This window comes from Stenella coeruleoalba (assembly GCF_951394435.1).
Source record: "Stenella coeruleoalba genome assembly, chromosome: 7".
NCBI classification, from domain to species: Eukaryota; Metazoa; Chordata; class Mammalia; order Artiodactyla; family Delphinidae; genus Stenella; species Stenella coeruleoalba.
In genome coordinates, this window is record NC_137153.1 from 92,316,640 (window position 1) to 92,332,517 (window position 15,878).

Sequence of the window (15,878 nt, forward strand, 5' to 3'; positions counted from 1 at the left end):
TGCTCACGTGCCGGGACGGGTAGGGGCTGGGAGCTGAGGCTCTGGCTTAGGAGGTCAGATCCCAGGGAGAGGACTGGGGTTGGCTGCGTGAACACAGCCTGAAGAGGCAACTGCGCCACAGCTAGCTGGGAGGGAGTCCAGAAAAAGTCGGGTGCTGCCAAAGAGGAAACAGACTTTTCCTTGCCTCTTTGTTTCCCGATGCACCAGGAGACGGGATTCAGAGCACTGCTTAAAGGAGCTCCAGAGACAGGCGCGAGCCGTGGCTATCAGAGCGGACACCAGAGACGGGCATGAGATGCTAAGGGTGCTGCTGCCGCCACCAAGAAGCCTGTGCGCAAGCACAGATCACAATCCAGACCCCCCCTCCCGGGAGCCTATGCAGCCCGCCACTGCCAGGGTCCCGTGATCCAGGGACAACTTCTCCAGGAGAACACACGGCACGCCTCAGGCTGGTGCAACATCATGCCAGCCTCTGCCGCCGCAGGCTCGCCCCATATCCGGACCCCTCCCTTCCCCAGGCCTGAGTAAGCCAGAGCCTCCGAATCGGCTGCTCCTTTAACCCCGTCCTGTCTGAGCGAAGATCAGACGCCCGTAGGCGACCTACACTCAGAGGCGGGGCCAAGTCCAAAGCTGAACCCCGGGAGCTGTGCAAACAAAGAAGAGAAAGGGAAATCTCTCCCAGCAGCCTCAGGAGCAGCGGATTAGAAAGAGAAATTTCTCCCAGCACCCTCAGGAGCAGCGGATTAAATCTCCACAATCAACTTGATGTACTCTGCATCTGTGGCATACCTGAATAGACAATGAACCATCCCAAATTGAGGAGGTGGACTTTGGCAGCAAAGATATATATATATATATTTTCAATTTTTCTCCTTTTCTTAGTGTGTATCTGTATGCTTCTCTGTGTCATTTTGTCTGTATAGCTTTGCTTTTACCATTTGTCCTAGGGTTCTGTCTGTCCGTTTTTTTGTTTTGTTTTGTTTACTTTAAGAAAATTTTTTCTTAATATTTATTTTAATAACTTTATTTTATTTTACTTTATTTTATCTTCTTTCTTTTCTCCCTTTTATTCTGAGCTGTGTGGATGAAAGGATCTTGGTGCTCCAGCCAGGCATCAGGGCTGTGCCTCTGAGGTGGCAGAGCCAAGCTCACGACACTGACCCACAACAGACCTCCCAGCTCCATGTACTATCAAACGGCGAAAATCTCCCAGAGATCTCCATCGCAACGTCAAGACCCAGCTTCACTCAATGACCAGCAAGCTACAGTGCTGGACACCCTATGCCAAACAACTAGCAAGACAGGAACACAATCCAATCCATTAGCACAGAGGCTGCCTAAAATCATAATAAGGCCACAGACACCCCAAAACACACCACCAGACGTGGACCTGCACAACAGAAAAACAAGATCCAGCCTCATCCACCAGAACACAGGCACTAGTCCCCTGCACCAGGAAGCCTACACAACACACTAAACCAACCTTACCCACTGGGGACAGACACCAAAAATAACAGGAACTACAAACCTGCAGCCTGCAAAAAGGAGACCCCAAACACAGTAAGTTAAGCAAAATGAGAAGACAGAAAAACACACAGCAGATGAAGGAGCAAGGTAAAAACCCACCAAACCTAACAAATGAAGAGGAAATAGGCACTCTACCTGAAAAAGAATTCAGAATAATGATAGTATAGATGATCCAAAATCCTGGAAATAGAATAAAACAAATACAAGAAACGTTCAACAAGGACCTAGAAGAACTAAAGAGGAAACAGTGATGAATAACACAATAAATGAAATTAAAAATTCTCTAGAAGGGATCAATAGCAGAATAACTGAGGCAGAAGAATGGAGAAGTGACCTGGAAGATAAAATAGTGGAAATAACTACTGCAGAGCAGAATAAAGAAAAAAGAATGAAAAGAACTGAGGACAGTCTCAGAGACCTCTGGGACTACATTAAATGCACCAACATTCGAATTATAGGGGTCCCATAAGAAAAAGAGAAAAAGAAAGGGGCTGAGAAAATATTTGAAGAGATTATAGTTGAAAACTTCCCTAATATGGGAAAGAAAATAGTTAATCAAGTCCAGGAAGCACAGAGAGTCCCATACAGGATAAATCCAAGGAGAAACAAACCAAGACACATATTAATCAAACTATCAAAAATTAAATACAAAGAAAACATATTAAAAGCAGCAAGGGAAAAACAACAAATAACACACAAGGGAATCCCCATAAGGTTAAAAGCTGATCTTTCAGCAGAAACTCTGCAAGCCACAAGGGAGTGGCAGGACATATTTAAAGTGATGAAGGGGAAAAACCTACAACCAAGATTACGCTACCCAGCAGGATCTCATTCAGATTTGTTGGAGAAATTAAAACCTTTACAGACAAGCAAACGCTAAGAGAATTCAGCACCACCAAACCAGCTTTACAACAAATGCTAAAGGAACTTCTCTAGGAAGGAAACACAAGAGAAGGAAAAGACCTACAATTAAGAAAATGGGAATAGGAACATACATATCAATAATTACCTTAAATGTAAATGAATTAAATGGTCCAACGAAAAGACAGACTGGCTGAAAGGATACCAAAACAAGACCCGTATATATGCTGTCTACAAGAGACCAACTTCAGACCTAGGGACACACACAGACTGAAAGTGAGGGGATGGAAAAAGATATTCCATGTAAATGGAAATCAAAAGAAAGCTGGAGTAGCAATTCTCATATCAGACAAAATAGACTTTAAAATAAAGACTATTACAAGAGACAAACAAGGACACTACATAATGATCAACAGATCGATCCAAGAAGAAGAGATAACAATTGTAAATATTTATGCACCCAACATAGGAGCACCTCAATACATATGGCAAATACTAAAAGCCATAAAAGGGGAAATCGACAGTATCACAATCATAGTAGGGGACTCTAACACCCCACTTCCACCAATGGACAGATCAACCAAAATGAAAATAAATAAGGAAACACAAGCTTTAAATGATACATTAAACAAGATGGACTTAATTGATATTTATATGACATTCCATCCAAAAACAACAGAATACACATTCTTCTCAAGTGCTCATGGAACATTCTCCAGGATAGATCATATCTTGGGTCACAAATCAAGCTTTGGTAATTTTAAGAAAACTGAAATCGTATCACGTATCTTTTCTGACCACAACACTACGAGACTAGGTATCAATTATAGCAAAAAAACTGTAAAAAATACAAACACATGGAGGCTAAACAATACACTACTTAATAACTAACAGATCACTGAAGAAATCAAAGAGGAAATCAAAAAATACCTAGAAACAAATGACAATGAAAACACGATAACCCAAAACCTATGAGATGCAGCAAAAGCAGTTCTAAGAGGGAAGTTTATAGCAATACAATCCTACCTTAAGAAACAAGAAACATCTCAAATAAACAATCTAACCTTACACCTAAAGCAATCAGAGAAAGAAGAACAAAAAAACCCCAAAGTTAGCAGAAACAAGGAAATGATAAAGATCAGATCAGAAATAAATGAAAAAGAAATGAAGGAAACAATAGCAAAGATCAATAAAACTAAAAGCTGGTTCTTTGAGAAGATAAACAAAATTGATAAACCACTAGCCAGACTCATCAAGAAAAAAAGGGGAAGATTCAAATCAAAAGAAGTAGAAGTGAAGAAGGAGAAGTAACAACTGACACTGCAAAAATACAAAGGATCGGGCTTCCCTGGTGGCGCAGTGGTTGAGAGTCCGCCTGCCGATGCAGGGGACACGGGTTTGTGCCCCGGTCGGGGAGGATCCCACGTGCCGCAGAGCGGCTGGTCCCGTGGGCCATGGCCGCTGAGCCTGCGCGTCCGGAGCCTGTGCTCCGCAATGGGAGAGGCCGCAACAGTGAGAGGCCCGCGTACCAAAAAAAAAAAAAAATACAAAGGATCATGAGAGATTACTACAAGCAACTCTATGCCAATAAAATGGACAACCTGGAAGAAATGGAGAAAATCTTAGAAATGCACAATCTTCTGAGACTAAACGAGGAAGAAATAGAAAATATGAACAGACCAATCACAAGCACTCACATTGAAACTGTGATTAAAAATCTTCCAACAAACAAAAGCCCAGGACCAGATGGCTTCACAAGCGAATTCTATCAAACATTTAGAGAAGAGCTAACACCTATTCTTCTCATTGTTCCAAAATACAGCAGAGGGAGGAACACTCCCAAACTCATTCTACGAGGCCACCATCACCCTGATACCAAAACCAGACAAAGATGTCACAAAGAAAGAAAACTACAGGCCAATATCACTGATGAACATAGATGCAAAAATCCTCAACAAAATACTAGCAAACAGAATCCAACAGCACATTAAAAGGATCATACACCATGATCAAGTGGGGTTTATGCCAGGAATGCAAGGATTCTTCAATATGCGCAAATCAATCAATGTGATACACCATATTAACAAACTGAAGGAGAAAAACCATATGATCATCTCAATAGATGCAGAGAAACCTTTAGACAAAATTCAACACCCATTTATGATTAAAACCCTCCAGAAAGCAGGCATAGAGGGAACTTTCCTCAACATAATAAAGGCCATATATGACAAACCCACAGCCAACATCATCCTCAATGGTGAAAAACTGAAACCATTTCCACTAAGATCAGGAACAAGACCAGGCTGCCCACTCTCACCACTATTATTCAACATAGTTTTGGAAGTTTTAGCCACAGCAATCAGAGAAGAAAAAGAAATAAAAGGAATCCAAATTGGAACAGAAGTAAAGGTGTCACTGTTTGCGCATGACATGACACTATTCATAGAGAATCCTAAAGGTGCTACCAGAAAACTACTAGAGCTAATCAATAAATTTGGTAAAGTAGCAGGATACAAAATTAATGCACAGAAATCTCTAGCATTCCTATACACTAATGATGAAAAATCTGAAAGTGAAATTAACACTCCCATTTACCATTGCATCAAAGAGAATAAAATATCTAGGAATAAACCTACCTAAGGAGACAAAAGACTTGTATGCAGAAAATTATAAGACACTGATGAAAGAAATTAAGGATGATACAAACAGATGGAGAGATATACCATGTTCTTGAATTGGAATAATCAACATTGTAAAAATGACTCTACTATCCAAAGCAATCTACAGATTCAATGCAATCCCTATAAAACTACCACTGGCATTTTTCACAGAACTAGAACAAAAAATTTCACCATTTGTACGGAAACACAAAAGGCGCCCAAATAGCCAAAGGAATCTTGAGAAAGAAAAATGGAGCTGGAGGAATCAGGCGCCCTGACTTCAGACTATACTACAAAGCTACAGTAATCAAGACAGTATGGTAGTGGCACAAAAACAGAAATATAGATCAATGGAACAGGATAGAAAGCCCAGAGAGAAACCCACGCATATATGGTCCCCTTATCTTTGATAAAGGAGGCAAGAATATACAGTGCAGAAAAGACAGCCTCTTCAATAAGTGGTGCTGCTAAAACTGGACAGGTACATGTAAAAGTATGAAATTAGAACACTCCCTAACACCGTACATAAAAATAAACTCAAAATGGATTAAAGACCTATATGTAAGGCCAGACACTATCAAACTCTTAGAGGAAAACATAGGCAGAACACTCTGTGACATAAACCACAGCAAGATCCTTTTTTACCCACCTCCTAGAGAAATGGAAAGAAAAATAAACAAATGGGACCTAATGAAACTTCAAAGCTTTTGCACAGCAAAGGAAACCATAAACAAGACAAAAAGACAACCCTCAGAATGAGAGAAAATATTTGCAAATGAAGCAAGTGACAAAGGATTAATCTCCAAAATTTACAAGCAGCTCATGAAGCTCAATATCAAGAAAACAAAGAACCCAACTCAAAAATGGGCAGAAGACCTAAATAGACATTTCTCCAAAGAAGATATACAGTCTGCCAACAAACACATGAAAGAATGGTCAACATCATTAATCATTAGAGAAATGCAAATCAAAACTACAATAAGATATCATCTCACACCGGTCAGAATAGCCATCATCAAAAAATCTACAAACAATAAATGCTGGAGAGGGTGTGGAGGAAAGGGAACCCTCTTGCACTGTTAGTGGGAATGTAAATTGATACAGCCACTGAGAACAGTATGGAGGTTCCTTAAAAAACTAAAAATAGAACTGCCATATGACACAGCAATCTCACTACTGGGCATATACTCTGAGAAAACTGTAATTCAAAAAAGTCACGTACCAAAATGTTCACTGCAGCTCTATTTACAATAGCCAGGACATGGAAGCAACCTAAGTGTCCATCAACAGATGAATGGATAAAGATGTGGCACATATATACAATGGAATATTACTCAGCCATAAAAAGAAATGAAATTGAGTTATCTGTAGTGAGATGGATGGACCTAGAGTCTATCATACAGAGTGAAGTAAGTCAGAAAGAGAAAAACAAATACCGTATGCTAACACATATATATGGAATCTTAAAAAAAAAAAAAAAAGTCATGAAGAACCTACAGGCAAGACGGGAATAAAAACACAGATCTACTGGAGAATGTACTTGAGGATATGGGGAGTGGAAAGGGTAAGCTGTGACAAAGTGAGAGAGTGTCATGGACATATATACACTACCAAATGTAAAATAGATAGCTAGTGGGAAGCAGCTGCATAGCACAGGAGATCAGCTCAGTGCTTTGTGACCACCTAGAGGGGTGGGATAAGGAGGGTGGGAGGGAGGGAGACGGAAGAGGGAAGAGATATGGGAACATACATATAACTGATTCACTTTGTTATAAAGCAGAAACTAACACACCATTGTAAAGCAACTATACTCCAATAAAGATGTTAAAAAAAAAAGTATATGTACAAGGTGGGGTTCACTGGAGTATTGTTTATATGTGCAAAACATAGAACCAATCTGTATGTTCAGGATGAATTAAATAGCGTGTATCTTTCAATGAAGAATCAAGCAGTAATTCAAAATGACTCTGGAGAAATATACTTATTAACAAAACACATACATATTTTAAGAGAGAAGTAATAAACCAATATGTATTGTATTATACAAAACCACTTTTGTAAAAATACATATTTTAGGTGTCAATAATTATCATCACCATGTGAAAGTTTTTTTAAATTCTGGTTATCTGTGTTTTCTAATGTTTCTACAATTAACTTGTACGTTGTATGTGTGTAATTAAAAACAAGTGTAACAAGAAAAAAAATTAATTTTTAAAAAAAGACAAAGTGGAATGACTTCTGAGTAGGAAGGCGTTTTATGGCACACACTCAAAAAACTAGAAAAGCCAAATTAAAAAATAACATAAAAGCAAAAAACTGGCAACAATTTAAAATCCAGTAATAGAATATTGGTTGAATAATTATGTAACATGCATTTATGGAATAATATGCTATTAATCAAATCTATTATTCTTAAGACTATTTAAAGATGAATAGAAATACTCATGGTGTGAAGGGGTCACAGGACAGGATGTCATAGCAAATTTTAAAATACAGGAAAGAAGGTTTTTTTCACTTGTTAATATACAAGAATGTTAGGTGATTATCTGGTGGATGGAAAAGGTATTTTTTCTCTTTCCCAATTTTCTAAAAAAAAGTGCTACTTTTATAAATGACACGTTAAAATTAAAAAGAAGAGAGGGAGAAGTTTCTTTTATGCTGCTTGAAATATATACTGTTGTTAAAAAGGAGACAAACCCAAAATGAAGTCATTTGTGCTAAGCCACAGGGCAGCAAACCCAGACAATATCTAACCTCATCATAGACTCGACCTTCCCCAGGAGTGTGACCTTTAATCAGCCAATCTGGAATTTCCTGGTCAGCACTAGGAGGTAATCCAGATAGACCCTATCCATTCCCCTTAAAGAGGGTGATCTTGCCTAAAACAATGCATTTTTGCTAGTCATTTCCTTTTTTCTGCTTCCTCTCTGCCTTTAAAAACCTTTCCTTTTCTGAAGCTCAACAGAGCAGCTCTCTATTGCTGGAGGGGATGCTGCCTGATTCATGAATCATTTAATAAAGCCAATTAGAATCTTCTAATTAATCAGTTGAATCTTTGTTATTTAGCACTGTTTGTGTAAGACCATCCATTCTACTAACCTGAATCTCTATTTTATTAGTTTTTATGTAAGCATACACACTGAGTTCAACGGCCCAACAGAGTAAAACTGCTAACACTTTTATATAGTAATCATTTAATTTTTTAAAAAGTAAACCTTTTATATGTTTTTAGTTATCTCAGGAAACAAGTTAGCAAACCTAATTTAATCTTTCCAGGAAAACTATAGGTCATTATTCTGATATATTATATTGGGCTGTAAACCAGTGATGCCCTCTAGAGTTATTGATGAATGTGCAGTTTACCTTCCCTACCAGCTAAACGTTCCAGGACTGCGGTTGCAGGGGGCAGTACTTGTCTCCCACCTCAATACTAGCTTCTAGGGTCATGGTACTCAAAACATCATCAGAATAACCTAGGGGCTTTATAGACAATTTCAGGACCCACTTTTGACCTACAGAATCAGAATCTGCATTTAAAAAAGATCCCAAGTGATTCATAAGCACATTAAATTTTGAGAAACTGTTCCAGGTTATGAAGGAGTAATTTCTTTGGCCCTAACATTTACATGAATGCTGGCTTTGCAGCTCTCCACATGAAACCAAGTGCTTTTGCACACTGCCCTCACCATCTCTTACTTCCACCTTGCCCTTTGCACATTTTTCTGTGTCTCCAGATTAGAAGTAAAAGTTGTGTGGGAAACGAGATAATCAAATCCTGTATATAAAATTCAAATGTTTCCACGCTGAACCCATTTCACATAGAAGCAGAAGGGATAAACAGCTCTAATGTTTAAGTTCCAGGGCTCCAAACACTTTGACATTCCAGGTACTTCTGAAGTTCTTCAATGTAGAGGTTATTGAAAATCTAATTGTCCACTGATGACATTTATAGGGCATGACCATACTGTAACTTATTTTTCTAATAAACATACCAGAATTTATATATCCAACTAATTTCTTCCCTCTTCAAAGGAGTCACCCTAGAAAAGAAAATAAATACAATTTCCTTTGTTTAAAACCTATCACTTTTCTTTCAGAATTATCTGTAGTCAAGATAAAATATAAGCAATTCCTTCTTCTTGTGTCATTACTCTCTAGCCATATCTAAAGTCTGAAAAAGAATAATCCCTAATTTTATCACTTTCTCATTTTTTATCATTCAGAATCATCTGGTTAGCTCACTATTTGAGTAATTTCCACAAATTAGGTACATGAAAGTCTGCAGACTTATCACCCTAGTGGATACTTGTAAGTACTCAAGGCCACTTTTTAAAAGTTACAGAAAAGAAAAAGGGTTTGAAATAAACACCATCTCCTTTGAAGAGAATATTCATTTAGGTATAGAACCTGTTCTATCTTTTACCAAAATAACACATATTCTAACTTTTTCATTTATAATACTTAAATTAAGAAAATGACAAGGCAGAAAAGCAAATTTCACATTAAAAAATTACAAACACACTTTAAGAAATCTACTTTAATTCCAAGAGATTAATCTAGATTGAACAGTATTATTTCCTACTATTTCTACTTATACAGTAAAGCGAATACTGAAACAACTTTCATAATACACGACACAGATTTGTTTCTTTTATAAATGTTACCTTATTTGTTATGTAATATATATTTTCATAAATTATTAATGACCTGGTTCCATTAAAAAAAGTTTCAGCAAATGTGAAAAGAAAATATTTGTCGATTCATGATGATTAAAAAAAAGGGAGACGATACATCCTTCCACAGGAAAAAGTGGATTTACAGACCAGTTCTGACAGCATTTCACTTGGTAAAGTATCAAAATGTCTGATAAGCAGCCCCCTTCTCAGGTGGAAAAAAAATTATTTCAACGTGTTCCTCCTTTAAACTGCTCAGTAACCCCAAGTGATTTTTAAATTGGGAGGCAGATTACTGGCAATAAGTTCGTCAAATTTAGATCTATCCTGAACAGGCACATTATAGAAATCAAGAACATCTCTGACCCTGCACATCTGGTGAAGCCTGGAGTTAGGCACTGCATGGCCCAAGTCATCAGCTAAACGTGCCAAGAAGCTGAACTTCAGATGAACATCTTCCAGGGAGATGTCCTGCCAATTGTTAGGAACAGATGAACCAAAAACTTCTTTGACATGAGATTCCAAACGACTGTGGAGATCTTCGGGTGGTATGTATGTTCGGCTTCGTAAGGGTGGACACACCAGAATAGGTTCTTTCTTCACCTCTTCTACTGTCTCAGCCACCACTGGCTGTTTCTCTTTTCTGGAATGATCAAAAACAAATACGTGAATCTTTAGTTCACTGCATTAAAGAAGCTGACCAACAGAAGACCTAATTTTGCCCATCAATCTAAATCAATATACTGCACACTTACTACTCTTCTCGGCAGTGTTGAGAGAAGAGTCAGATAGGCCCCTGCCCTTGGAAGTTTATAGTTGAACTAAACTGCCACAAAGAGAAAACAAAAACTAATTTCAGATTTTACATGCTATAAGAATTCCCAAGAATGGGTGAAGAAGGTAAATCCTCTGGGATTTCCGGTCCTCCCAGATCCAAACCCAATCTACCTCTCTAACCTCATCTCCCACTAATCTCCTATATACATTCTATGCCTTACCCAAACTAAACTACTTTCTGTTTCCCACTTTCCTGATACCACATGTTAGCTCAAGTTATATCCTATCTGAAATAACTATCTTTCATCTCCACTTACAGAAATCTGATTTATCCTTTAAGTCCTGGGACAACACTCTTCTCTCGCAAGCTTTACTCGAGTTCCCCAATCAAGTATAACTGTAAGCTTCTCTGGTCTCTCATAGTACTTTTTTCAAATTGAAGTATGATTGATTTACAACATCATGTTAGCTTCAAGTGTACAGTACAGTGATTGTTTTATATATATATTCTCTTTCAGATTCTTTTCCTTATAGGTTGTTACAAAATAGAATTCCCTGTGCTATACATTACATCCTTGTTAGTTACCTATTTTATATATAGTAGTGTGTATATGTTAATCCCAACCTCCTAATTTATCCCTCTCCCTCACTTTCCCCTTTGGTAACCATAAGTTTGTTTTCTATGTCTGTAGGTCTATTTCTGCTTTGTAAGTAAGTTCATCTGTATCCTTTTTTTTTTAAGATTCCACATATATCAGAGCACTATATATTGCTCTCAGAGCATACTGCATCATACCTGAGTTTTAATTTTATTTACATTCTACTTCTCTTACTAGATCAGGGTTTCTCAGCCCAAACATTATTGACATTTTGGACAATTCTTTGTTGTGGGAAGCTATCCTGTTCACTGCAGTTGCTCAGCAGCATCCCTGGCCTCTACCCACTAAATGCCAGTAGCATTCCTGTCCTCCAGTCATAATAACCAAAAGACATGGTCAAATGTCCCCTGGTGGGCAAAACTGTCCCCAGTTAAGAACCACTGTGCCAGATTATAAACTCCTGAAAACAGAGATCTGTTTATTGATTTTGGGGTCCTTTAAAACTGCTGTGTAACTAGTACTGAGTACATGGGCCAATGTGAAGGAATCTGTCTTGACACATTATTTCAGTGCTTATATGTTCATAAACTAACTCCTGTCTTCTATGGAGTTGGCATCTGATTGGAATTGATCATCCCTACAGAAATTGGAGGGTACCAGAAATGAACAATGTCTAGTCAAGAAAATCGTTTGTAACACTATTCCTCTGTGCCTACTCAAAGACTCTTCCAGCTATTTATCCCTCTTTCTGCATCAATTCTTTACCAATTTCTCCTTATCTACTAGAGTATCCCCATGACACACAAATATGCTGTAGGATCTCCCATCTTTAAAGGAAATTCTCCCCAGATTGCATGTTCCACTCCAGCTTCCTTTATAACAAAACTTCCCAAAAGAGTTGACTATGCTTATAGTCTCTACTTCCTCACCTCCCATTTTCTCCTCAAACTACTCCAGTCACATCTCATCATAATGAAACGTAATCTATTCCTTTCATCTCAGTAATCTCTTATACCGCATACCTCATCTTATTGCACTTCGCAAATATTGTGTTTTTTTAAAAGCTTAACGTCTGTGGCAACCCTGCATCAATCAAGTCTACAGGCGCCATTTTTCCAACAGTATTTGCTCACTTCGTGTCTGTCACATTTTGGGAATTCATGCAATACTTCAAACTTTTTTGTTATTATTATATTTGTTATGGTGATGACCAATGATCTTTGACTTACTATTGTAACTGTTTTGGGGTGTCACAAACCATGCTGATACAGACAACAAACTTGATTGATAAATGCTGTGTGTGTCCTGACTGCTCCACCAGCTGGTTGTTACCTGGTCTCTCTCCCTCTCCTTGACCTCCCTATTCTGAGTCACAACAATACTGAAATTCCGCCAATTAGTAACGCTTCATCAGCCTATAAGTGTCCAAGTGAAAGGAATAGTTGCACATCTTTTACTTTAAATCAAAAGCTAGAATGATTAAGCTGAGTGAGGAAGGCATGTTGAAAGCCAAGATAGGCTGAAAGCTAGGCCTCTTGGCCAAACAGTTAGCCAAATTGTGAATGCAATGAAAAAGTTCTTGAAGGAAATTAAAAGTGTTACTCTAGTGAACACACAAATGTTAAAAAAGCAAAACAGCCTTATTGCTGATGTGGAGAAAGTTTTAGAAGTCTGGATAGAAGATCAAACCAGCCACAATAGTCCCTTAAGTCAAAGCCTAATCCAGAGCAAGGCCCCAACTCTATTCAATTCTATGAAGGCTGAGAAAGGTGAGGAAGCTGCAGAAGAAAAGTCTGACACTAGCAGAGTCTGGTTCATGAGGCTTAAGGAAAGAAGCTGTCCCCATAACATAAAAGTGCAGGGTGAAGCAGCAAGTAGAAGTTGCAGCAAGTTATCCAGAAAATCTAGCTAAGATAATGAAGGTGGCTACACTAAACGACTGATTTTCCATGTAGACAAAACAGCCTTCTTTCAGAAAATGTCATCTAGGACTTTCATAGCTAGAGAGGAGAAGTCAATGCCTGGCTTCAAAGCTTCAAAGGACAGGCTGACTCTTGCTAGAGACTCATGTAGCTGGTGACCTGAAGTTAAAACCAATGCTCATTTACCATTCTGAAAATGCTAGGGCCCTTAAGAATTATGCTAAATCTACTCTGCTTGTGCTCTATAAAAGGAACAACAAAGCCTGGAAGACAGTACATCTGTTTACAACATGGTTTACTGTATATTTGAAGCCCACCGTTGAGACCTACTGCTCAGAAAAAAAGATTCCTTTCAAAATATTACTGCTCACTGACAATGCAACTGGTCACCCAAGAGCTCCCTGATGGAGACGTACGAGATTAATGCTGTTTTCATGTGTGCTAACACAACATCCATTCTGCAGTCCACGGAGCAAGGAGTAATTTTTACTTTCAAGACTTATTATTTCAGAAATACATTCTGTAAGGCTACAGCTGCCATAGATAACGATTCCTCTGATGGATCTGGTCAAAGTCATTTGAAGACCTTCTGGAAATAATTCATCATTCTAGAAGCCGTTAAGAATATTCGTTAAAAAAAAAAGAATATTCGTGATTCATGGGAAGAGGTAAAATATCAACATAAACAGGAGTTTGGAAGTTTCTAACCCTCACAGATGACTTTCAGGGGTTTAAGACATCAGTGAAGAAGTAATTGCAAATGCAGTAGAAATAGCAAGAGAACTAGAATTAGAAGTGGACCCTAAAGATGTAACTGAATTGCTGAAATCTCATGATAAAACCCCATCATCGAAGAGTTGCTTCTTATGGATAAGCAAAGAAAATAGTTTCTTGGGATGGAATCTACTCGGGCTAAAGATACTGTGACGATTGTTGAAAAGACAACAAAGGATTTAGAACGTTACAAAAACTTAGTTGATAAAGAAGGCGTAGAGTTTGAGAGAATTGATTCCAATATTGAAAGACGTTCTACTGTGGGTAAGATGCTATCAAACAGAATTGCATGCTACAGAAAAATCATCATTCAAGGAAGAGTCAATCAATGCCGCCAACTTTGCTGTCTTATACTAAGAAATTGCAAGACACCCCAACCTTCAGCAACCACCACCCTGAACTATCATCAGCCATCAACATCAAGGCAAGACCCTCCACCAGCAAGAAGATTATGACTCTCTGAAGGCTCAGATGATGGTTAGCATTTTTAGCAATAAAGTATTTTTTTTAACTAAGGCATGTATATTGTTTTCTTAGACATAATGCTATTGCACATTAAACACACTACAGTACAGTGTAAGCATAACTTTATGTGCACTGGGAAACCAAAAAATTTGTATAACATGCTTTGAGAGCCTCACTTTATTACCGTGGTCTGAAAACAAACCTCAGTACCTCCAAGATACACGCCTGTGCTCTAGTTTTCTTCATAATTTACCACTTTCTGAAATTATATTTGTGCATTTTTTCCTCCACCATTACATATGCTCTACGAAGACAAAGATTTAGTCTGTCTTATTAACAACTGTATCCCTCACACCTAGATGCCCAGCATATAGTAGACACTCTAGAAATACTTGTTGAATGAGCGAACGAAACAAACTTGAAGGAGATTTGAGAGATAATAATAAATATTAACCAAAATAGAGGGGAAGCTAATAAATGCATAAGCTGATGATAAAAACCCTTTTGCATTGAAGGAGTTTTTGTTTGAAATCTAAGAGGGCATATATCGGAACCCTAAGGTTCCTACAAATTTTGATGTCCTAACACTGAGTCAAATAGACTTACCTTTACAAAACTTCACATGGTATTGTGGGAAAAGCAGTAGATGGGGAGTTAAGAGGCCTGGGTTCCAGATCCAGCTCTGTCATAAACTTACTTTCTGACTTTTAGCAAAATACTCCCTTTCTGTGCGGCCTCAGTTTTCTCTTGCCCAGAGTACTTACGCTTTGAGAAGGGATTCTGTTTCCGCTGCTGTATCCTACTTAGAGAAATACTGGGCCAGGACACCTGTCTAAAAACCATTTGCTGAGTGAATCAATGAACGAACAAAATGAGGAGATTGCACTTCATCTCTGAATCTTGCTTGTGAAGAAATATACCCCGCAAATGAATTTAGTTCATCGAGTACTTTTCACATTCATGTTCCTGGGCTGCTCGTCCCAAATGAGTCACTTGTTTCCCGACACCACACTACACTCTGGAACACACGGCAGTACGGTTTACTCAATAAATTAACGAGTGAAGTGGAAGGGTAAGGGGTTCTAAGATGAGTAAACTGACGCCGGTTTACGGTTCTAAGATGAGTAAACTGACGCCGAAAGAAGTGACGGGACCCCACCGCTCGCGGAAACCGGCGCTGAAGCTTCTGAGCTCAGAACCCTAACTCACTTTCCTGCCCCTTCCCTGGTGGCGCAGGACCAGGGTCCCGTCTTAGTTCATCCTTCTCAGTTTCTCTCCTTACTTTCCGTTAGCATGACCCACGGTCTAACCTTCCACTCTACCTGAATCGAGACCAAAAACCTCTGCGTGGCGCCCCTGAGACTATCCACGTGAAGCTTCTTCTGGCAACGCCGCACACCCAGAGACCCGCCATGTTCCATGAGAGCTTCAGGACAGAGCTCCGCCCCCAGCCGGCTGTGACGCCGCAAGATCAGCCAATCAAATGTAAGCTTAGTGGCAAGTGTTCCCTTTTTTCCTCGGTTAAGACTCACGAGCGGCTCCCTCACCCTTTGCACTCAGGGAAGTGTAGTTCGGTAGCCATTGCCGGGGGAGGCTGGACCCAGGAGCTCTCTCGTAGCA

The 15,878-nt window shown here is 38.9% G+C and overlaps 2 protein-coding genes across 4 annotated transcripts in view; both read right to left on the minus strand.

The window, feature by feature from the left end:
* BAAT (bile acid-CoA:amino acid N-acyltransferase) overlaps nucleotides 1-9,070 on the minus strand; it is a gene marked incomplete at its 3' end in the record, with an annotated part of 48,473 nt that extends 39,403 nt beyond the window's left edge. The window contains 1 exon segment of the mRNA XM_079927416.1: nucleotides 9,041-9,070.
* On the minus strand, nucleotides 7,160-15,678 carry MRPL50 (mitochondrial ribosomal protein L50). Of its 3 annotated transcripts, none has more exons than XM_079927419.1 (3): nucleotides 15,581-15,678; nucleotides 10,088-10,364; nucleotides 7,160-9,088 (listed from the first exon to the last, which is right to left on the minus strand). In XM_079927419.1, exons 1-3 carry the CDS (start codon nucleotides 15,670-15,672, stop codon nucleotides 9,059-9,061), a joined length of 399 nt encoding a protein of 132 aa, XP_079783545.1. In that variant the 5' UTR covers nucleotides 15,673-15,678; the 3' UTR covers nucleotides 7,160-9,058. The 3 variants fall into 3 exon arrangements, 2 of the variants coding, with proteins under 2 accessions (XP_079783545.1, XP_079783544.1); XR_013829172.1 differs by having other exon boundaries at nucleotides 9,056-9,088; nucleotides 9,713-10,364; XM_079927418.1 differs by lacking the exon at nucleotides 7,160-9,088 and having other exon boundaries at nucleotides 9,635-10,364.
* Between the last annotated feature and the right edge of the window lie 200 nt (nucleotides 15,679-15,878).